The sequence below is a fragment of the Siniperca chuatsi genome, linkage group LG14, assembly GCF_020085105.1.
Source record: "Siniperca chuatsi isolate FFG_IHB_CAS linkage group LG14, ASM2008510v1, whole genome shotgun sequence".
Taxonomy (NCBI): domain Eukaryota; kingdom Metazoa; phylum Chordata; class Actinopteri; order Centrarchiformes; family Sinipercidae; genus Siniperca; species Siniperca chuatsi.
The window spans coordinates 4,749,567-4,774,700 of record NC_058055.1 but is presented as its reverse complement, the minus strand read 5'-3'; the positions used below and the strand labels follow the sequence as shown (position 1 = coordinate 4,774,700).

At 39.9% G+C, this 25,134-nt stretch overlaps 1 protein-coding gene across 2 annotated transcripts; it reads left to right on the top strand.

Moving 5' to 3' along the window:
* On the top strand, positions 1-24,178 carry pcp4a (Purkinje cell protein 4a). 2 transcript variants are annotated; one of them, XM_044222949.1, is made up of 4 exons: positions 1-330; positions 17,422-17,473; positions 21,508-21,540; positions 23,158-24,178. In XM_044222949.1, the coding sequence occupies exons 1-4, from the start codon at positions 322-324 to the stop codon at positions 23,286-23,288; spliced, it is 225 nt and encodes a 74-aa protein (XP_044078884.1). In that variant the 5' UTR covers positions 1-321; the 3' UTR covers positions 23,289-24,178. The 2 variants fall into 2 exon arrangements, with proteins under 2 accessions (XP_044078884.1, XP_044078885.1); XM_044222950.1 differs by lacking the exon at positions 21,508-21,540 and having other exon boundaries at positions 94-330.
* The last annotated feature ends 956 nt before the right edge of the window (positions 24,179-25,134 follow it).

Genomic DNA, 25,134 nt, shown 5'->3' with positions numbered 1-25,134 from the left:
TCGTTATTCAAAGTGTTGGTGTATTTCATTATTTTGCTTGCATTTTCATCAACCCTTGTAGCTCACTGACAACAGAAACTGAAAACAAGCCAAACGCGTGGCAGATTATTGAAAATCTGAAGGCTGGTCCACAGTGTAGAGCTGGAGACGAGGAGACCCGTGCCTATTGGTTTCATGGAAATGTGGTGAGGAGAGCGGAGCTGCCCGTGCTATAAAAGCAGCCTGTGTGTGAGCGGAGCATCTCGGAGAGGACCGTAAACTGCCTTCAGTCAGCAGGCCGGTGCGCATCGCAGATAACCGGGATCCACACACAGCGCAGCCATGAGTGAGGTACGTGCTTCTTAGGAGGCGGCAAACCGTCTTTTCTGCTTCATGTTCCGCTTTAAACAACAACTTAGATTTTTCAGCACTTGCTGTAAAGTTAACAGACCTGTGCAACAGAAAGTGAAGACACTTGCGACGCACAAGTAGCCTGCTTTGTTGGATACATTCGCTTCCAAACGTCGCGCTTTGTACAACAACCTGAAGTTTTAATAGCTTAATCTTCTTTCCACGGTTGCATGTAGTCTTGAAATGTAATATTGTATGAACAAACGATTGGAATAAAGAATGAATCGTGGTTATGTCTTTAAGTGAGAAGTGTTTTAAATTCTCCAAAATGTACTCACATTTGTACTCTTCACAGCCGCCGTCCGCGATTAAAGCTCCGGAATACTGCATGCCTATAATGTACTGATTATTGATAATAATTATAATGATAATAATACTAATAACAGTTTCTTTAATAATATATTTTTATGCACATGTCTATTGGACCGCAAAATCAAACCTAACAGTTACCCACAGTGCACAAGTCAGTTATTCCTTCTGCGCTTCATGCCTGTGATGAGGACTGTGCTGACTGGCCAACACACATTAAGGAGTGGAGGGTGAAAACGGAGAGCAGATCTCCGTGATAAGTGTCAAATCTCAAACTTCAAATGACACTCAGGATGTGTGACAGTCCATGAGACTATTAAGTACATCCTTATTGGTAAATATGGCTTAACTTTGACATTTCAAACTGAAGCGGAGGCAGTAACCTACACGGTTAGTCTGCATCCTGTCACGGGGCTGAGCTTGTATGCGGGCTTCAGAGAGGTGATGAGTCTGATAATGGCAGAGTGGAGATTAGAAGGGAGCCCAGCAAGAATCTTCTCTGAAAGACGGTTCACTGGCAAGGAGCACATCATATAGTCACTGAATTATTCAAAGCTTGCTGCTAACCCAGAGAAATAAAACATTCTCACAGTGTGCATGGGGGAGCCCTGGCTCCAGTAAGACCCTATCACCAGTTAGTTCACCCCAAGAAACTGGACTGACTGAAGGCAGATAGTCTGCTTAATCTGTATCCTGCTGTACATGTTGAACTGCCTGTGGTGGGTGGTGTCCAGCCCTGGTAGCTACATACTGTCTCCCCACAGCTGCAGCATGTAGTCCACTGTTGCAGCTTCATTATGTAGTTGCAGGAGATATTCTTGAATAATAGGGGGAAAACACCCCAAATCACAGAGATAATTCAGGATGGGTTATTACCTCTCGATCAGCGCTCCCACGACATGTAAACTGCTGTGAACACCAGCTGCCACTTCAGGCCTTATGAATCTTTTATTGCAGACACGTGATGTCTTTTTGTACACTGTCATACGCACGATACAGTCGCACGATACAGTCAGTTGACTTGTCTCCTACCCTCTTGTGTACTGCCTAGAGAGTGAAGCTAGACTTTTATAAATAAGACATTACACATAGGATAAGTCAGGAAATTCAGTTACATCTCATGTCAGTGACGGATTCATATGCACGAGTCACGGCCAAGGCGAGAATACGTTGCTCTGAATGGATAATTAAATAAAAATGGCAGGCTCCATCCACCTCCACACTCCACTGCTCTGTCTTACCTTTATTCTAATCAGACTCACACAAAGTTTTAATGGGCCCTCGGTGCTCATCAGGATAATTGGCACTCTCACCAGTCGCAGAGGAGATTTAAATTTCTATTGAATCGTTATGAGGAGACCTGTCCATTTTGGACCATTTTCTAGACAAAAGAGAGGAATCTTGCTTAGTTACCACTCTCTGCCTGCCTTCAAAGACTGAGGAATTATTTAGTCTCTTTATCATATAAAAATATAACAGCTGTTTCTCTAGGGGCACTTGAACGTTGATAATATCATCTCAGGCAAGTACAGGCAGTATCTTATTTACAATCACTTCTATAAAAGCCCTAAAGCAATGTTCCACTGTAACTGCATTACAGCAATCCACTAAATCCAAACTGCTGCACAGCCAGAGAGAGCTGGCATGATTAAGAAAATATTAAAAACCACACACATTAGCCAACATTATGGTTGCTTAGATTGGTAGTATTCTAAAAATCAATATTATTGTCAGATTAATTGTTATATTGTGCTAGGTTTAATGTGGAGAAATGAGGCCATAACTGAGTCTCTATTGGTACTGCTTCAGCTCATTCAGCTGCGTCTATAAACATCACGAAGTTTGGGTTCTTGCGGTGAGAGTAGCTTAAATGTGTGGTCTGTCACCATAGCGATGAACAATTCAGCATTTCCAGGCTGCACTATCTAGCAAATCACGACAACATGAAGACTGAAATTAGCATTGTGGAGTTGTGTGCTCAGTTTCAGCACACACATGCTCGCACAGGCTGCATTTCAGTCATTTCACCACATATTTTGCATAAATCTTAAATGACCTATTTGTGTAGATATTTCTCAAAATCAACCATTCCCCATCTTATGCTGATTGTGGTTTACAGTAACATATTATGATTACCATTCATAATCAGGTTAATGTACTCTTGTGACAAGTAATCCATTAGTGGAAGCCTCAATTTGAGATATTGTGATTTTTATATCGCAAAGAGGCATCTTTTTAACCCGTCTGATGCGTAACACACAGTCATTAGTGGCTGCTGCTGTGCTGTTCGGCTCACATGATGATCCGGAGACTTACGCCTCTGTTTAAGCCTCAGGTTGTTCAACTAAACTTTAATTAGATGGCACACAGTGGAGAGGCTCCAGCCAACTGTGTGCAGTGGCCAACATATGTCATTTTTCGGGTTTTCAGCAAAAGATAATGATTTCTTCTGTACCCCATTACCTGTTAGTTTCACAGCAGGAGATGCACCTACACATCACCCTGGCTACTCCGGGGGCAAAGGTGCAAACCATGCAAACATGTCGGGAGTTGGAATGTGACTGTTGTCTCACATGCAGCATCTCTTTCCTGTCTGTCTATCATCGTACTCTGTTTAGTACAAGTTCAAATGTCCAAAAAAACAAAAAAAAGTATATGGGAGTCAAATTATGTGCACAACAGTATGAACATTCGACTGTCCCAAAGAGGCAGACAGAGGGAGAAGTGGATGGTGATCTGTCTTGATCACCTGAAAAATATTCTTCAACAACAATTTGTGATTTCTGAATATAGTTAGATTTTTAATCATCTACTTTGTTCTGTTCCCCCATCAGTGAGGGCACTGGGCTGTAAGGACGTCACTGTCGGTCAGTCGTAGTCAAAGCCCTTTGCAGTGCAGCCTGAAGGGGCCACTGGCAGGGCTTTGAGACTCTTATTTAGACTCCATGTTTGTTAAAGTTTATCTTCTGACTGATGCAAAATTAGAGTGGTGACTTTATATTGACCCTGCGTTCCAATACCCAGTAATTATTTAAGTCATTAATTCAGGAAAGGCTCTTCATATGCGTATGCACCTTGGTCTCATCTTAACTGGGAATATTGACAATGTAATTAATATTAAAGCATAATTAGGGTATATCACAACTTGGATCTTATTTTTGTAGGTTTGGTGATTATCGGTTATAGTAACATTGTAATTGCTTAGATTTGAGAACATGGCTACATCGCTACAATAAAATCTGCAGGAGCAAGAAACAAGAGCAGTGAGACGATCAGACAAGCTGCAAACAAGTTAACAGTTTAAGATGTATTTGGAGGTAAAAGCAAAATGGAGGGGGTCGGAAATGTCACTGTTACGGCCTTGTAGGGGTGAGCAGCCATTTTCTTCTGCACTGGTTTGCTGTATCCTAGGAAGTTCGGTTTAGTGAATGTCTTGTTTGTTTGTGTGTTTCACCTAGGGTTAGTCAGCACTTTCTGAGGAGATAGATTCTTTTATTTCTTGTTTTGGCCTTCATTCACCCTGAATTATATTGCTTCAGTTTATTATCACAATTTCATCTTTTTGTAGTAATAAATGATTTCAATGTTCAGTCTTGGTCCTAGTCCTGGTTTGGGGACCAGGGAGGAAACTACCTTTTCATTTTTATGTTGCGCTCCTACCCCCCTAGACGGGGGTGTAACATCACTCATAATTCCTTATTGTACAGGAAACTGTGTGCGCGCACACCTAAGGCAAGTACAGCCAAAGCAAGTAGGTCAAAGTTGAACCAGGAAGTTGGTCTGTAGATAAACAAAAGACAGTTGATAACGTCTGACAGCTCATGGATCTTGCCCTGTCAGACTTTGTTGCAACAATGTCACCACAGATATCAGCAATTAACTTGGTGATGTGCAGTGTTGTCATGTACAATCTTAGAAAAATGGCCAAAACTACGAAAATAAGACTCAAGTTGTAGTACACTGGATTTATCCCTTAATTTAGAATTTCCATTGCCATTAGCATAACCAAGTATTAATTGCAGCATTTCTGTATATTTGGGGGCTCGACAGCACGTTAATAATTAAAAATTAAATCTGTTTGATAATGTAATTATCGAAAGATTGCTATAGGCACCCTGTTTCACTGATGACCTGTCCTTCAATCAGTGAATCAACATTTAAGTGGTCTCTTGCTGTGTTCACCAACCCCTTACTTTAATTACAGTGAGAGTGGTGGGTATGGTGGCCACTTGGCAAAGCCATTGGTTTCATCATCCAAAGTGGACTAGAGCCCTTTTTATTAAATTAATGAGATAAGAGTGTTAAAAGTTGCTGATCAATGTAAAACGGACAGCAAGCAGAGATGGGGAGAAGTAGTCAGGGATGGATTTTCCTTAGAACTCCCTTTTGCTGACTTAAGACTGATAAAGTGATTGAGATCCGGACCAAAGTAGTGATTACACAGAAAAGGCCTCTGCAACTCTGGAGGAAATGTTCAATTACCATTTGAAGCGTGTTGACTTAACATGATTTTTTTTCTCACTTACTGACCTGAAATATTGATTATTCTTCTTCTTCTTTTCCTTTCGGCTGTTCCCTTTCAGGGGTCGCCACAGCGAATCATGTGCCTCCATCTAACCCTGTCCTCTGCATCCTCTTCACTCACGCCAATTAACTTCATGTGAGATATTGATTATTGATATTTAATATTAATCTGATTCTATGCGATTTGTTGTGAGGCATGTAGACTGACCCTAATCCCGCTTTAAACAATGAACAGAGATTACATTGAAATAATCTGTAATCCAAATAAACTGTCTGCAGGCTTTGGTGGGCCGTTCACTCACTGTAACCCGGCCTCCGGGGTAATCCTGGCTTCTGCCGGGCTTTGCAGAGAGAAAATGAGTGGGATATGAATGGTCAACATAAGAGATAGAGCAGATAGAGCAGATTAAATTTAAACTGCCAAGACGGGATCAGTGACATAGTAGCATTATCAGCTTTTGCATAGAGCCTTATAGGTTTACCCCGAGGCTCTTAAAATGTCACACATCATTTCTCAGGGGAAGTGCATAAAATATCACAGAGGGAGAGCTGTTAACGTTCACATACTGCCTTATACAGTAATACACTTGAGACCAACACCTGATTCAACTGCAATATTACATAGAGTCACCTTAAAGGAATACAAGAACAATAAGTAAATTTACCTGTCAAGTGATACAAACATACAACACTACATCATCCATCTGTCTCTTGTAGATTATTAAATTATTTATTGCACTTTAGCATACACAGAGTGAGGATTAAAACAATAAATGGAAATAAAAACAAGATTTTTAAAAAGTAAAATTACCACCCCACCTGGTTGTTTGTGTCAGTTGCCTGCAACTGACACAAACAATAAAGTCACACTCGAGTGAGCCAGCTAATTAGAGCAGTGATCCAACACAAACAACGCATGATGCAGAGTACCTGAATAAAAATACTTCCTCATCTTTAAATTTGTGGTTTGAGATCCATGCATTTTTCGTAGAAATGGCTTACCACAGTCACTCGTAGCACTGCCATCCATCTGTGAGCAGGTACAAACAGTAGCAGTGGGGTGAAGTGGTTTTAAATTCCACAGGGTATTTTTGGACCTGGAGTACAGGATGGATCATTGGACAGCATTAAACAATTATGTTTTAAAAGTGCAACAGCATCTCTCTTCAGACAGTATCCCTGTATACTCTGGATAATCTACAAACCTCACCGTCTACAGTTTTCATTGTGTCTATTTCTTTGGTAATAAAGCAGCTCCAATGCAAACAGTTTGAGAGTGGGTTTTGGTATATTATTCAAAAAGTCTTCCAAATGAAATGACAAAATATGTCGTCCCTCCAGAACGGCACATAGAAGCGTTTTCTGATCTGACGACCCCATCAGCAGGACGGCATCATTAGTCCGTGCCTCCTTAAACTGTTACAAATCACTGTTGGAAAATAAATCCATTTTATGATGTGACTCTGCTAGGTTTAGGCACAACGATGACTTGGGTAGGGTTAGGGAAAGATCATGGTTTGGGTTAAAGTAAGGTTTTAGTTAATGTTAGGGGAGCTCCGTTGTCATGGTTACAATAAAAACTATTTGGTTAAGGTTAGGGAATGCTTGTGGTCATGGTTAAGAGAAACCAACGTTGACTGTCAGTAGGAAACAGGAGAGGAACAGCAGTCTCCCATGTTAAAGTTTTGCTGTGACTCTATTTCCTTTGATTTCCTCCTACAACACTCCTACTGTCCCACGGCCGCTAGAGGTCTTTGTCACTTGAACATAAACAGTTGTCATTTTTGGCCATTAGCTGAAACGACTGATGCTATAGTTTTTCTTGGGAGGACAGTCTTGGATTATCCAGAGTAATGGAGACACTGGAAAGACACTGTTCTGTTAGATTTTGGACATTTCTCAATGCTGTGGGCACCACAAACAAAACTCCATTCACCTCCATTGTGTTGAGGAGGTGGAAGCAGAAATCTTCACCATCGATATCTCAAAACCTGGACTAATAAAACCAACACTATCTGCATTGTGAAATATCACTAGAGGCCAATGAGGAAATATGTTTTTTGTAATTTGGTTGATGTGATTAAACATAATTTTTTTTTGCATTGAGCCTCTGTCCTTGGTTCAGTTTGTGATCATCTCATTAAATGAATATACTTTGAGTTGAACTCCAACTTGTTCATTATAACTGTGTAGCTGCTTACTAAAGCAAACAATGGCCTAGATGAACTACAATAAGGATCACGTGACCAATGTCTAGCCATCCTCTTACTGTACGTCCTCATGCCAAAACCTGTATGTAATCATCATCTTTAATCTAACACTTTAAAGGTTATAATAAACTTCATCAGTATAAGCATTACCACAATATTAAAAAAAAAGAGCTGTTTTTTCTCGCTAGCGGCACAGCATAAGGCTGGCAATGTTTGAGCTAACTTTATCAGTCACTTGAGCTTCATTATATTAGTCACTCCTTTTTACCCCCTTGTGTACCGCTAGAAAACTGTCTTCAAGATTAATACTACCAATTAAATTGAAGTCTGGAGTGTAACTGACTCACTTTAATTAGTGAACGTGTCAGCATCAGATAAAGATGAATAAGGACGTCAGCCAGCTTTCATATTCTAACTTTTCTGTCTAAAACAACTGCCTTAATGCATTAGAAGACGACACATCCATTATTCCAGTATTCCACTCTCACATGAACATCCTCTGTCATCAGCTTTTTTTTTTTTACTATATTACACCAGTTTACAGTTCAGATAATTTCCTGAAGTACTGGTAATGAATTGGAATTTGCTTTCATTATTTTCTGTATTATTGGTATTAACGTAGTAGATGAAAGAAATAACTTCTTTGTTGTGGACAGTTAAGGAGTTGGAAACTGAAGAGGCTTTTGGATACATACAGGAGAACAATCTTCACTTGAACAAATGAATCATCAAACATCAACTGCAGTCCAGTGTTCAGTAGATAGCTGCTGTGCCTGTGCGGTGATGCAAAGTTTTGACAGCTGATACTGTGCTGGAGAAAGTGGAGATGCTCTGACTATACTAAACGACACACAGTGAGATTTTTAGAATGTGTTAACTCAACAAATTCATTTCGAATAGGCAGTATTATTTAACCGTATTAATGACACACCTCTGTAATAATTTTGCATTACTGTAACAAAGGTCTAACTGAAAAAAATCTAGCCTCAGACACTTCTATGCATTGTTATATATTTCCAGTCTGTGTCGTATGTATTTATGATGAGTCTTTTACTTTCCTTTCATTTCCCTAAGCTGTCTCGTCTTCCATCTCCTCTAGCCGTCAAGGGGGCTTGAACTATTAGCATTCGTATTTGATGTAGATTTCACTAATGGATGGAGAGAATGACAGCGACACTGTTGTCAGAAAACGAGTTTGCCCCATGATCAGAATACACATATGTATGTACACATATGTAACATATATTCTAGCTGCATTGCATTCTGGTCAACTGAGGCTACTGAAATATTTGCTATGAGCTACTAGCATCGTCATTGTGTGTTTGTTAGCATGCTGATGTTAGCATTTAGCTGAAAGCACCGCTGTGCCTAAGTACAGCCTCATAGAGCCTCTTAGCATGCAAAGAGACTGAAAACAGCCCTGCGTTAAAACAATGCAAGGGAATGTGTTGGTGGGGCTGTATTGTTTAACGTACCAGTCAGACAATGAAATACAACCCAGGAGGGCCAGTTTGAGTAACAGAGTAACAGTGCGTTTAAAAGCTTATCAGATGCCAAAACATTGCACAACGGATTGTAATACTCACAGTACTCAAAGTTACTATCTATTTTACTATTTGACCATTTGTCACGATGATTGCGGGGTAAACAGTAGAAATACGGCGTTCGCGTTAATAAGTAACCTTATCTACCGGGAAGGTGAACTGAGGCAGGTTCAACTTTTTTGCTGGCCGACCCTGCATTGTTTTGCTGGACCTGCATTGGCGACCCCGCTGCACCGCCGGGCTGGCTCCGTTCAAATGTATGAGAGGGCTGCATTTTTTCATGTCTTGTTTGAACAAGGGCTTTGTTTTAACAAATGTTTCAGATCACTTAGCTCTGCTAAAGTTCTATTTTAAACTTGGTTGTACCTGCGCTCTAAATATCTCACTTTGACGTCATGTCTTCCGCAGTAGCCTATGTGACATCAATAAAGAAAGGCAAGTTGCTGTTCATCAAAGCTGTTTTTAAATTAGCTAGGGTGGTTTTAACAGAAAAGTCATTTTAAACACAGTTTTAACACAGTGTATAGTCCATCATCGTGGCATCATGTTGCTTGTTCAGTCAATCATTCCTCAGTGGTGTCACTCTTCCATGCTGTCATCCCTGTTTCCAGTCTGATGGTGGGGACGCTGCTAAGGAGTTGTGATGGTGCTGGGATGAGCTGTCTGTGACCTAGTTGCTGTCTCCTTGTTAAATTGTTAATAGATCCTGAGTGCAGCATGGAGTCTCTCTGGGGAGCCTGAGCTTCCATAAGAACCAAAAATAGCCCCCCACACACTGGGAAGGTAATTTATTTATTTTACCAATTCCCTCCATGTCCACGCCAACCCTTCATGCCAGTGTAGTGTTTTATGAATTCGATCAATGAGAAAAACACATATGAACATCACATAAGGAAGCACGAAACAATGAATCCTTAGAAACTGCACCAATACAACTCATCCTGACTCTGTGGATGCAAATCTGAGCCTTTGCTGATACTGAAAAACAATGTGCTGCAGACTGACAGCTGCCTAGAATTAATTTTAATGGATGCACTCTGCACCAATAGCAGTCCAAGTATAACTGCTTTTGTTCTAAATCAGTAAACAGGAAAAATTTTACATCTAATGAAATGAACTCAACGAATAAATGCTACCCAAAAACATGTCATCTATTTCAATTTATTTCAATCCAAAACATCACTGAAGATCATTTTAAAGGACGGATACTGAAGATATTGCTCTCTAGCACCTGTTTTAGCACAGCATACAGGCGCTAACCTCTGGTCTAAATGTAGAGAAAACAGTGAAAGAGCATTTTAAGTAATTTGAAAGACTATAAACTGCTAAATTGATCCATATAACCTGAGGTTAGGCAATCATATGTGTCACGTTTTCTTGTTTCTAAGTAGGGTCAGAGGGCTGATGCTGTTATTTTGGACACTTAACTGTTTGTGACAGTCACTACATGTCATATACAGCATGTGAGCCCCGTACACTGCTGCCATGAGACAGAAATTATTGTAAAAACATTCCTGGATTCTGATCCAGTAGCTCGAGGGTGAACGAAATGATAATTTCTAGTGTTTATCAAGCTTTGTACATTGTTAGTCAACCATGGCAGACAGAGCCATATGTGGCGCATACACACATACATCATCATTAGCGATGTCATTATCATCATTGCCATCCTTTTTTTCAAGCTCCCTCTGTCTCCAGCATATTGGACCGGGAGCAGGCCAACACTGCGGATCCTCCTCAGGGCCTGTGACCGCACGGCATCTCTGCACAAGCCCAGCTCAAACACCCGCCAGCAACACCGTGTTACTAGGTTCAGTTTTGCTCGCCACATTATCAGCACCGAAGGCATGTGAGACTCATGATCTCCTGTCGTACAGCGTCTAGAGTATGAAACGAGTATGATAGAATACTCACTATTACATTAAATGCAGATAGCAAACTGTATGACTGGATATGTTCAGTGAGCTCAACTCACCACAAGTGAAAGATTCAAAGCAAGATATAAAAGGATTGACCCTGTTGTCACAATTTAATTTGATAATATACGGTCCAATGACAACGTTTTTAAAATTCTTGTTTTCTACATTATCTTTACATAGCAACTAACGTATGGTTAAAGCGGCTAGAATCAGTGTATGGATCACATAACTACTTGTATGTGAAAGATGTTGCTTGTAGTGATGAAAGCAAGAAAGAGTCATCAGCCGACGCTGCAGGTCCTCTCAGCTCTTTGGTTTTACGACCCGCGTCTTCACTGTTTTGGTTCAGTCTCACCACTCTCATCAGTGCTGTTTTCGGAAACAGCAGGCAGCTGTTTTCACTTAAAAAGCACTAAAAATCCACTTTACACTACCTGCTCAGCACCAAACAGCAGACAGACAAAGTTACAGATAAGCTGGAGAACATAGTGTAACGTTTAGCAGCTAAAAAGACAGATATTTCCCTCAGGAGACCAAAACTGAGCTAAAAGGTGAGTGAATATTGGACTTAATCATGTGGCCACAAACACAATTCCAAATGATAATGTTACTCCGTGACTGCTGGATGTGTAAATAGGCAGCTGTTTGCTAATGCGTTTGCCATATCAACTTTATAAGGTGATAATATGTCAGTGTTGTGTTTACAGTTTGTTGCCTCTGTCCCCAAGTGGCAAAAAGGCAAACCTGCAGCGCTACAGCTCGTTACATACGGGACACACTGCCTCCTGCAGTGGCAGGAAGGTGTGTTTACACTCACACTGCTGTAGTCGGTATTTTGCCTTGAATTTCAGTCATGATAAGATGGTTTACATTATGTTTACAACCCTGTGAACACAGAGCTGTCCTAGAGTTAATGACAAAGTAGTTAGTTCATGGTTTTAGTCTCTCAACTCAATAAAGTATATAATAACCAATGTTACTGTTGATGGCGGATTTATGGAAACTACTCCAAACTGGACTGGATATTCTAACTCTGAATTTAGTGTCTTTGTATGGGTTACCTGTTCTCAGAATAAGGATTTTACTGCAATACTGGACAGCAAAGCTTGTATAGAAGGAAAACGATGGTAGGAGGAGGATGAACATTTTTAAGCCTGCATGGGGCAAGTTTGCATTTTGGTGACCCCCAAATGACAGCAAGAGGTTTGAGGACATCAATACCTCATCATGTGTCGAAGTCAGTAAATTAAATGTATTATTCTTGGCACATGAAGGTGGAGTTGGTGAAGGTTCAGCCATATTTAGATTGTAGGTGCGTTGACGTCTCTCTGGATGCGGCACTCGCCCACTGCTCTATTTAAGGAAGTAACTGCATATATGGGCCATAAGTCTAACCAATATAGGCTATCTGTTACTTAAGCACTAGCTAACCACAGCTGAATACTGGACTATATGGTGGCTCGCTCTCCAGTGGACATAGCCTGTTGTGAGATGCTGGTGTTTGCCACAGTAGTAACTCCCCTCTGTTAGAAGGTTTTGTATTATAATTTCACATCCGCAGCACTGAGAGGATTTACTGCCAGTCACCATTCCCTGAAAGAGTTTTGCAGGGAAACTCCAGGGTCAGAGCAATGGGATGCTGTTCTCTGTTGTGGTCACACGGGGTGATTTCGACTGATACAATGGTTGTATTTTTACATAAAATGCTGTGCATGGATAATTCTGGCATGCCATTACATCACACATCGTTTAACCCTGTGTGAACCCAGCAGGTTCCTACTGGCTGCTCCAAAGCCTAGATTAAAAATATTTAGGTCCCAATTGGCTGCTCCCAAATGTAGATTAGAAAGAGCCCTCTGCGCTCAGTGCTCTGAGAGTTCACAGAGACCTGCCTGAGAGGCTTAGCCTGGCCAAATCTCATCTTTTAAATCACCCTTCAGAACTCTTGTTTTTAGGGACTCACTTCTATGTAATCACTTACATTCACAATTCTTCATACTTCTTACTTCTAACTGCTGTTGATTTTATCTGTTTTTTAAGATCTTTTGTAAAGCATTTCTAATTGTGGTATTTCTAAACTTTCTTCCCATTCTTCTCCTTCGCCTTCTTTTCTTCCGTCTTTCTAATTATACCACAAAAGCTCCTGTGGCACCTGCTCCTTTGCCAGTGTTAATCATCATGATAGCAGGCTTCTCAGCTTGGTGTCCCATGCCATCTTCTGTGTCACATGTGATCCTTTAAATGAGACAGCGATGGGTTGAAGTCAAGGTCACAGCTGTCAGGTGTGAGGGTTAATGAAGAGTGGACGGCCATAGAGAGAGGTGTTCAGATGTGCGACAATGGCAGCTGATGCTTGCCTGCATCAGTCTGACTCATTCTCTCAGTCTTTTGACATGTTCTTACTCATACAAAGACTCCTGCTTCATTATTTGTACTGGATCTTTGCAGGCAGCAGACCAGAGAAGGTATTCTACTGTAATCTGCAACTTTAGGTCGGTGGCACATTGAGTTTATTGTGTCCATGGGACACCTTTCAAGTTAGATTTCTTGTTTTGTGTTTCCTGGGAATGAGGTTTTCCATCGCACGTAGCCCATTCCTTTAAAGTCTCAGTGAAACGGCTGGTAGAGTGTCTTTAGCTTCTGTAATGTGACGTATCTCAAAGTGAAAGGGAATATTTGGCCGTTTATAATTGCAAGGGGAATTTGATCAGCTCCTTCACATTTGATTGCATCGTTTAAAAGTGAGTGTGAGCTACTCCAACCCACGAGCTAACGGTCAAGTGTGGTTTTATATGATTGGATACATTTATGTATACACCCCTGAATTCACAGGAAGATATATAAAAACTAGAGATGTAAATTAGGAATCACTTAGCTGATTCGAATCATGTCGTTCAGTTCAGTTCAAAGATTCGTTGTCACTATGTAGTTTGTATACTTTTTTTTTCCTAAGGTAAGCGATCACATCACTACTCATATGCAATGCAGTATGTTCAGTACAAAACTAGCCCACACAAGCAGTGTTTATAAGGATAATAGCTCAACAGCCAACTAACTGCAACAGAGTTTTCATTTCATGGACGTTTCTTTGGCTTTCAGTCTTTCAGTTAGCTTTAAACCTGGAAATACTGTAATCACGACTGAGCTGACAATAGTGCAAGTAGAGAAGAGTCCAAACTAACTCAGTGAGGGCAGCAATATTAGCTAATATGCTAATGCTAGCAAGGGTGCATTTTATTGCTTATGAATTCAACTTTTATTTGCAAGAAGAAGACTGTGGTCATAGAAAAGTTACATAATCTTGCTTTAAAAGAGAAAGACAGTCAATGTGTGATGTGTATTTGTTTACAGTGAGATATATATTTTTTAATTTTTATAGCCATGGACCAGACATATGAAGAAATATCTATAGCATATACAGTATGTATACTGTAGCATTGCATAACAAGCAAAATATGGCTGACTCAACAGTGAGGGAATGTTTCCCTTAGCTTTATAAAGACTGAAGAAACCTTCCTGCCAGGGAGGAATCACCTCAAACATGGTGAAGCTTTGGCTTCTGACAATTTGTCATTCAAGAGGCTGTGCACCGCTTCATATGAGGAAACATCATTCAGCTGTGATATCCTACAGTGGATTTGATTTTAAGTCACACTAAAAAAAGGCAAACATCAGCACTGCTGCACCCGCTGAACTACTGTATTCTCTTTTACCGTTCAAAATTTCGACTGAGATTTTCCTTTTGAGTCCTTTGTCAAAAATGCTGCTGGCAAACAGAGCGACAATACCTCCTCAACTGCTAGAAGTGAGCAAGTGATGGGAATCAAGCAGTTCCAAGCTTGAGCAAAGACCGAGCTGGGCCATGACAAACATCTCATTTGAAATTCACTCATTGCTTCTGAAAATCCTCATGAATTTTTATGCAATTGCTCCTTTCTTCTTGCTGTTTCCTCCATGTTTATTACCCGCAGAAAATCAAATAGTGTAAGTAGAGCGTTATCCCCCTGCGCATTAGGACTGGAGTTGTTATGTAAGCTCTGACTGTATCCAGGCAGAAAGAGAACAAAAAAAAGAAGAAGAGCAGAGGATTCACTTCCTCAGTGTTTATATGAGAATATGGTCACATTACTGTTGCAGTCAGTCACAACTTCTTCCCCACCAGCAGTGTTGTGCAAGTTCACACTTCACAAGAGCTAGCTCAAAGTTCAGTTCACACAGATTAAAATTAACTAATTCATGTTCATAGTTCACAATTTTGAATTTTGAACTAAAGTCACCAAAAAATGAACTAGTTCATGTTCATTTTTTCCTTGACAAAATGCTGTGAGGTTGACTTGGGTGGAGGAACTTTGTGGCTGTTGGCTCCTCTTACCCTTTGGTAATGATTTCTTCTGATCATCATTCACTCACAGATATTTCCCAAGACTGGTCGGATGCTTCAGCTCGACGTGTTGTTATGAAAATCTGTGGCCCATCAGATTCTGTGACCCGAAACACCGGCATGCCGGGTGCTGTAAAACACAGTGCGCGAGCCTCGTTAACTCTAGCAGGACTTAACGACGCTCACGTTCACTAGGTGAAAACGGATACGTTCAGTTCACCGTTCACCAAAACATGAGCACATTCAATGAACAGCGCTCTTTTAGCGCGTTCATGCACAACACTGCCCACCATCGTATCTGTTGGCTTTTTTGAAAGATCGGGTATAAAACAATATTAAACAGTAACAAACGCAGGTTTGAGGCAACAATGTCCATGAGCAACACACTGAATCTCTGCCAGCTGCAGGGCTGCTGTCAAGTCGGTGACTTCTGATCTCTGACCTGCCTCTAATCTGAAACTCAAAGATTAGAAGAGATTAGATTTGCACACACCCAAATATTTTGCAGCACCTTAATGTCACGTGCTGAAGATGACAAATACTCATGAATCTGGAATATGTTTACTTTCAACTGTTTTATTGGCTATATTGCATTAATGCTGGATAATTACAGACCACATATTCCAGTTAGAGAGAAAAATAATCTTACTCAGGAGACTTTTATCACAATGCAGCCGCCCACCACAGACACAAATAGCACCCACACCTCCTCTTAGTGTGATCAGGGAGCTTGTTTAGCCCCTCATGAAGTCTATGAATATTTTCTAGCTGAAATGTGTCCTAATATGGAAGAAGTCTAACTCTTTGAACTTGGATTAGCTCCTCTCATATCTGTCGGTGGGTCTACAGCCATGGTCCATCTGCTTTGAGTATGAGAGGGCTAGCTGAAGCTAAAGGCTAAAGCAGGAGAGGCAAAAAGGAGGAAATACAAGAAGAGTAAAGAATATGTGTGAAAAGGAAAATGGAGTCAAATGACAGAAGCGAGCATTAGAGAGTTGTGACCTGCAGTTGGTTAGTGATTTCAGGTTTTAGTGCATTTGTCTTGATTTCTCGATATTGCACTGCGTCTTCAAACTGCACCGACACTCAAACATCACTCAAACATTATTGTTGCTCTGCTCCTGGACGTCCGCTTTGGCTGTCGCCGAATGCTCGCTTGTGTCCTGGTGGGTGGAGGTGTGATGTATGGTGCCATCACTGTGTGGCACCGCTCCTGCCTTGCTGAACACCAGAGCACAATAAAGCAGATGAGAGTCAGCGTGGTGCTGGGAATCCCAGTGGCACCGACTCACTTTGAGTTCTGCGTGTGAACAGAAAAACAGATGGCCACGCTGCCAAATAAGTTTCTCTTCCACTGGCTCTCGTAACAGCTCATGGGGACATGGGAGGAAGATGTCGGGTTTCTTTTGCCGGTTTTATTTTGCTTTGTTCCCGCTTAATTCACATAAAAAAAATAATTGAAAGCACAGGATTAATGTTTCAGGTTGAGGTTGGAGAGATGGTCTCTGCTGTGCTCTAAATCAAATCACACCAACAACGCTCAACTGTATGAATTATGCTCTTGTATATTTAACACTCTTGGAAAAAACTGGATGTTGAGTGAATAATTCGAAAATGTTATCCAGAGACTGAAGCTCAGTGTGATGCAAAATGATCTTTCTGCCACCAAATAAATTCAAGATCTGAATGCAACAACTGCAGCAGACCTTCTCACACAAACAGTAGTGCCTCTGCATTTGGAAGCGGTCTTATTTTCGGAGCTGAGTGCATCTTGTAACGTTGCCTGTCGGGAGAACAGTCGGGAGCTGATAGAGCAGGCAGAGTGAGCGTGCCTCTGCTGCAGAAACATGGATTATAGATCAACATATCTCATCCCAGCTCCCCTCACACAGAGCAGAGACTGTCCTGTAACATGTTCAGTATGACTGGGTTTAGTGTGAGGATGACTTCCCACGACGCGTTCTCTGTTGGGAACATAAGAAATGTGTCAGATCTTGTTTTGTTTTCAGCAAAGATTTTGGAATTAAAGCGCAAATGAGCATTGTGTGGAATAAATATAAAATAACAAATTCTAATAGGGGGAAAGTTTTTAGTATTTCCATATTCATTCAAGTGGTGATCATATTTTTCTGTTTTCTTTGCAGAGACAAGCATCTGGAGCAACGAGTGGAAACAGCAAACCATCTGCTGGCCAAGGTATTTTCTAACCATCATGTTCAGTCTGAAAAGTATAAACATGCAGAAATACAATGCAGAATATTACTGATGTGCTTTTGTCACCAAAGCTTGTGTGGTGCATACAGCATTTTGCTTACATATATTAAAAGAATAGTAATATAGCAAGTTTTTCCCTTTTGTTAGAATGGAAAGTATGATTTTCAATTATCATCATGTTTCACATATATTATGACTGAAATTGTTCTATAGAGCAGTTTATTTCACAGCTCACCAAGACCCATTTTAGATAATAACAAGTGTTCAAAGTTTAGACGATACAAATTCAGTCAAATAAAATATGAAACCCCAAGAATGAATGCAACAATGTATAGCATAAACAATTGTAATGTTAGTGTAGTATAGGTCAAATGAAAACTCCAATTCTACAGTTCCTCCGATTGTAATTAGATTTTAATAACACATAATTTATTGAGGAAATAGTTGTAAATATAGACCCTAATCAAGTAAATGTAAATGTGATCCGGTAGTTTAATTCCTGTTTTTATATTGTATACCCCCTCTGATCTCTTTAAAGGAGCTGTATGCAAAATTCACTGCCACTAAATGTCACACTAGAGCAACAGCATCTCAGACCAAAACAAATGGGCGCTACGGCCCACCAGACTCCATTGAGAAAAACTGTCATTTTACATTGCAGATCATCGTAAAACATTTCATTCATACTGGACATTCATACTGGTCTTTCCACTGTTCCAACAATCAAACTCTGGTTTGGTCGAAATAAATCATTAATTCACAGAGTTAGATGTGAAAAGGCAGCCGTGAAACGGGCAGCAATTGCTGTAATCCTTGGGGATAAATGCGCCCGTTTTGTTTAACCAGAAACAGCCGTTATATCGCTCTCGCTCGCCACCAGACTCCATTGATAAAAACATTAATTTTACATCACACAATCACAGTCAATCACAGTGAAAAATGTCTAAAGTTACAATGCATGTATTAGTTAACACAGACAAATGTGTCAATATTTGGATCGCTTTTATTTTCATGAATGATCTTCCATCTGTTTGCGGATGACATAATTATGTATACATCAAAAGCTCATATTCATTCATTCAGTATTCACTTCAGTATGGTTTTGATACTGTACAGACCTGGTTTAATGTCAACAAGTTGCCTCTTAATGATGAGAAATCTTATTGTACGAGTCTTAGCACTAAACAGCAACCAACAGATCCTTAAATACACTTTCAATTACATGCAGTGATGGGTCTTTATTATCACAAGCTGATTCTATAAAATGCCTTTGTATTATTATTGATTCTGAGCTTTTTTTCAAATTCCACATCAATGCTTTTATAAAAAGAGTAAACCAAGGTCTGAGAATTCTTTACAGGTCCAAATGTGGTTTTCTTTTAAGGTCAGAAAAAGACTTTTAACCTAATTGTTGCTACCTATTTTGGATTATGCTGATACCATAATACAACAATAATACAAGTCCCGTCTTTTACCTTTAAATGTTATTTACAATCATTTATGTAGATTTATTTTGACATGTTTCATACCAACATTGTCATATGTATGAGCCTCTTAATTTGCTCTTTAAATATCAGAAGAAAGTTGCATTGGTTCATAATAAGTAATTAATGAATCTATTTATTTATTATTTTTTTAAATACAGCTATTTTAATTACCCATTTTATTTGTAGCAGCTTATAGCCATACTGTATACCTCAAAAATCTCAATATTCCTTTGATATTCATAAATGGTGTTAATTAGCATATGCAATTAACAAATACTGTTTCTAATGAACCTCAGATCATTGAATCGCTTTTATTCATGACCTCCTTAAGCTCAGGTGAGACCAATAAATCAGTCTGACATTTCCTCCCTGGCTTGCAGAATTAACAGATGCTAACTAAGCTTTGAAAAAAGCTGATATGTTATTATGAATATTCGCAGGCTGTGTCGTGTTACAGGGTTTCCTAGTTTCAACCATGCCAACGGATACTGTATATCTTTTAAGTGCTTTTTGCCATCAGCACATTTACAAAATTAGGCTTCATGGCAGTATATGATACAATACACAGAGGGATCACTGAATGTAATCTCCTTCACTCCTTGAAGTCAACCTTCTCCTAGCACAATGGATGCAGCAGGTTACTATCAGCCCATTCACTGCTAAATGGCTCCATGGCCCCATTCAGCACATAAAGCAGCCCTACATACCTGGAGACAAGGTGTCTCCTCTCGTCTCTCTCTGGGTCTGCTGATAACACTGTTCAGACCCTGTGTTAAAATGGATTTCTGTCCCAACTTCTCGGATGATGAAGTGTTTTGCAGCTCAGGCTCAGTCCAGAGGGAAACATCCCGGCAGTGATCGGGACGGATTTTTAGGCAGCTTAATTGAATTTGAAAGAGGCGTGAATAGCATTCATTTGACATTTGCCCATTTTCACACTTTCACACTTTTTTTTTTACTTCTTACCATTGTTGGTTTAGGAGAGTTACTGAACTCTAATTAACTCAAATATATGTACAGTTTAGGACATATAAATTCATCATATTTATTTAAAACTCAACACATTATCACAATATCAAACATCATAGGCCTAAAATACAAGAGAGAGGGGAAAGAAGGGAAAAAAGAAGGGAGTGATACGACAATTGATCCCTTGTACAGTAAAGATGTTAAGAAGAACACACTATCCCTCAATTAATATTGTGTAGAGTAGTACACTGAGGGATCCTGGCGTTTCTGTAGACATCACAGATCTAATTAAACAGTATGCATTTTGTTGCTAAGAAAAGAAGGTTGTCCAGCTTCGATCTATGTGAGTCCAAGGTTTCCTCTGTAGATGGCCAGGATCTTTTACAAATATTGTGCTTCAAAATTGAACAGTAACGCTTTAGATTACAGCTCACACATTTTGGTGCCATAAGTAATTTAATTGAAATATCAACACTGTTATCCCCTTTCCCTCAATTTTCCTGCTTTGTTGCCCAGTAATAATGTTAGTTAATTTAATTAATTTAAGTATTAAGTATCACTTAAACACAAAGTTGTTACCCCTCATCCCCTAACCTCTTGTCTTCTTCCCTTGTAGTTACATATTTGTCTCTGTATAGGTACCCAAGTATTTTTTGATACCCCACATGTAGTAAATATCTACAATGTAATTTGCAGGCTATAATTTAAAGCAATATCAATACTAATCAGTTGGCCTGACATGACCAGAACTATATTTGATCAACTCCAAAAGCAATTTACACTTTAAACAATAAATTAACAAATTATTATAAAGAAAAAGAAAATTGGAGGACTGAATACATTTTTTTCCAATTATCTTCACCATAAACATTATGAAGGTCCTCTTCACATCTTTTCACAAGTCTTTCAATGGACAGTTATACTACTGTGTCCCAAGTGGATGGCTATCTGCCATCCAGCTGCCAACTAGCTCACGAGCTAACAATGACTTGTGATACTGAATAAGGCTGACCAGTTGGGAGTGACTGAAAGGGCATCATGTCTGTATGAAAATCAATAACTTACCCTTTCCCTACGGACATCGTATGTCACAGTTTGAGGGAATAAATGTTTCGCTTTTCCATTGCTTGTTAGTATATTAGTCTAACTTGTGGTTCAGTTTTCACAGTCATTGCTTGGCTTCGCAAGTCACCTTTTTGTGGTTATGTGGTTAGCATTCTTCAGACTGAGCCTTCATCAGTCATTGTCCATATACTCTTAGGTTGCCTTAAATCTCACAGGAACCAATTTGAACATGACCTTTCACAAACCTCTTATGGAAATAATCCCATCATCTATTGTGGCAATTTGATTCATTCATGCAGCAGCACAACACATTACTGAAAGTGTGATGTGCCTGGCTTATAAAGTCTTACGCCCTCTGTAGTGTAAAGGGCATCGACCCCGTGGAGCCTGTGTAATTTTAGAGAAGGAAGCTGTGTGTGAGAGAGACTGAGAGGTTTGTGTGGCTCCTGCAATCATGGAATGTGAATTTGTTTTCATTATCATGTATCATCCAAGGGCTTCAAGGTCAACAAAAGGTTCCATCTAAACGTAAGTCATTACGCCATTTGGAAAAATCTCGGTTAATGCTATAGAGTGCACACCTTGCTTAGCAGGTCAGCTCGGAGCACTGTACTGCATGACAACTATGTTGCTTGAATATACAACTGACTGTGTCGCATCCCGTAAAACTGAAGCTTTTCGCTTGTTTGAATCACTCCCCACATCTGCTTCATGTGTGTCTGAGCAGTCAGCACTGGCAGTCTTCACTGTACACTCACTATTTGGGCACTTTAGCACTGAGAATGTGTCTTTGCTGTATATGATATGTTTTTGTGATGTTGAATCTTTAAAGGTCCGGTGTGTAACATTTAGGAGGAGCTTGCTCTAGATAGGGCCTTTTGCGTGAGGGGAGCGGTATTCAAATGGTTGCAAACTGCAATTTCTCCACTAGATGCCACTAAATCCTACACACTGGAGCTTTAAATCAGCAGCCTTTCTCTTTCTTTCAGTGAGGCATGTCTCATGCTCTTCACACAGGAGGATTAAAGGGTATGCAGTAAAAAGGAGTTGCTTTGCTGCTTGAATGGAAAAGATGGCAGCTTATTTATAAATTGATGATTAGAGGATTTTGTCATAAAAGACCAACGTCTTCTCGATCAGACTGTGGAGAGCAGTTGCCTCGTTAGCCTCGTTTATGATATGCGGGCCTCTGTACTGTCCTTTTATTGAATGTGAGACATTTGTAATGACATTTACGTCTGACACAAATGAGGTCACTCCTTTAACACGGCAACGGAGAAAAAACTGCCTGTAAAAGGAATTGTATGAAATTGGATTTTCTTTGCTCGTTTTATGATTCCATTTATTGGTTCAGTTATGTTTATGTAAAAATAATTGTTCTTTTATAGGCTTCCCTTCCCAGAGTTTACCCTCTCTTTGAATAGGTGAGGCAGGGGCTGACCTGAGTTTTAGTGTCAATTTATTGTCTAAATAATTGTCTTGAGAATTATAGAACAGTCTAACTCTGAAAACAAAGTATTAGTTATCAGCAGCCCCGTTTGGAACTGTCTCAGCCACTGCGTGGGAGACGGTCCTGGATAGTTCCCATAGAAAAGCTCAGGGAAGCGGCTTTGCGCTGCTCTTTTGCCAAACCGACCAGTTAGTCTTCATCCTTGAAGTCTTTTCTCTTTTAAAAACAAAAACAAGTAACATGTCTGTGCGCTCACATACTGAGCATACTGAGTAGCGCTCAAATTTGTTTTGTGCTCTCTCAAATCTTTGAGCACAGTGGTGCTGTGAGCTAAATGCTAATGTCAACATGCTAACTTGCTCATAATGACAATACTTGCATGCTGATGTTTAGCAGGTAATGTTTACCATGTTCACCTTCTTAGTTTAGTGTGTTAGCATGCTAACATTAGCTAGTTAGCACTAAACACAAAGTGCAGTACTGGGAGGAAAATATTACCCCAGGAAGCTAGAAGTGCCTGCTAGGCAACTTGTTGGACATCTGCAATCTGTAGAATGTTGTCATCATAAACATCATACAACATAAAAACAGTTTGAGTATGAACAAGAAGTGAATCTCTCTCCTGCAGATTCATAAAGCTACTGAGACACATCAATCCTGCCTTCTTCTCACCATTCCCCCTCTCCTCTCCCCAGATGAGAAGAAGAACAACCTCCCGCAGGACTTTGACATCGACATGCAAGATCCGGAGACGGAGAAGGCCGCCGTGGCCATCCAGTCGCAGTTCAGGAAATTCCAGAAAAAGAAGCAGGATGTGAAGTCTTAGAGCAGGCGCTGTCAGCTGCGTCTTCACTTGATGTGGGCCTGGTCATGCATGTCAATCAAACTGCACCGTCATGAACTGAAAAGGAGGGGTGGGGGTGGGATTCCTCAAGGTTAAATAGGGGCTAAATAGTATCTTTGTGAAAGTCTGTGTGTAATTACTAACTTATAATGACTATTATACAGTATATAACAATTATATATGGTCAAATTCTGGATGTATGTATTTAAAGCTTTCTTATCATTTTGCTATTTGTTTTTTACTTCAATAACACTTCACAGTGTAGCTGCAGTAGAGCTTAAAGTTTTGATAATTTTTCACATTCAGTGTAATATACCCATGTTAACAACAACCTAAAATAAGTCTTCTCATAAATTGTCAAACAATGATTATCTTTAATTCAGGGGGAATATAAAGCCACATGCATTGCTGTGACTGACACTCGGGTCATGATTTCATCGACAGTCCTAGCAAGGCGTCATAATCAAAAGATTTTTCAGCTCTACTGGAGGTCTGTTAATGGCATTTCCCTCTGGCTGGGTAAAATGATCCCATACAGTTGCTAGTTCTTTTACACGGTATGACTGATGCTTTTAAAAGCAAATCAATATCTAATTTGTATTTTGATGTCGGAGGCGTCCCCTCATCGTGTCTTTTGATGACTTGACCCTCTCTGAGTTGTGTCTTTGTCGGCAGATGTTGTGCTTGTGATTTAATTCCAATTGTGTTTCTTTCCTTGTTCTTGTTCCAGCGTGATTTAAACAGATATCTCACACATAGTTTAATGTACAAGCACACACAGTTATGCACGCAAGCTGACAGATGCACACACACACACACACATGCATATACACACATCCAGAGCAATAAATAAAGATTGGAAAGGAGTGCAAGTTGACTTTCTATCATTTCAAATTGTTCCAGTTAGCAGATGTGGCTGCAGTGAGTCCTGTTGTCCACTAGACTACACTACGTATGTTCAGATAGATTTATTACAATCGATTACGATCTTGTTTTAAAAAAAAATAAAAGGTCAAACAAAAGGCTGAATAAGCATTTTGGAATACTTAACTGATATGAACCTTGACCTTGTAATGAACTCAATCACTGATGCACTAAATCACCACATACTGTAGTACAGGTTAGTATGTACACACTCAGTACAGTACTCAGTACAGTTCGAATGGTTTTATGCATTTAATGTGCATATATTGCACATTAACTTGCACTTAGTTGATTTGAGAAAAAACATCTGCATTAGTGTAGTAACAAGTTTTTATACCCCTATACCTCATACACACTCATATGTGTTATACCTAACACATATGAGTGTGTTCTGATCCACTGCCCCTACAACATTTGGTTAAGGTTAGGCAAAGACTGTGGTCATGGTTAACAGAAACCACCTTTGACTCTTGGATACAAATCCAGGGCTTCTGGATTTAAGTAGATTTTTTAGCAACAGTCAAGTGTCAAGTTTCAGAGACTTCCAGAAGGACCCGGAGCCGGTTTCACAAAGATAGACTTTGACTATGGCTTAGATCAAACTAATAGTCATACTTCAGGTAGATGTCTGAATCCATCCGTTGCACAAAGGTGTCTAGTTCTTGACTATCTTAAGTAGGACTAATTTGCTATGAATTCTGGTTAAATTAAGACTTTTTCAAGACCAAGGCCGACTAAGAAACCACAACAAACCACTCAGCTCCATTAACTCCAGTAGAGTTTTGCCTTCTGCAAGAATTTAACTGTCTTAACATTTTACTGGGAAAATTCAGTTTAGAATGTAATAATACAAAACACTTCCAGCAGCATAAAATCTCAGCTCAGTACTTCTGCTAACTCGCCA

Coding starts and splice junctions, on each gene's coding strand:
- pcp4a (XM_044222949.1), top strand. Junction 17,474..21,507: donor CAAACCATCTGCTGGCCAAG/GTATTTTCTAAC, acceptor GTATCATCCAAG/GGCTTCAAGGTCAACAAAAG. Junction 21,541..23,157: donor ACAAAAGGTTCCATCTAAAC/GTAAGTCATTAC, acceptor TCCTCTCCCCAG/ATGAGAAGAAGAACAACCTC.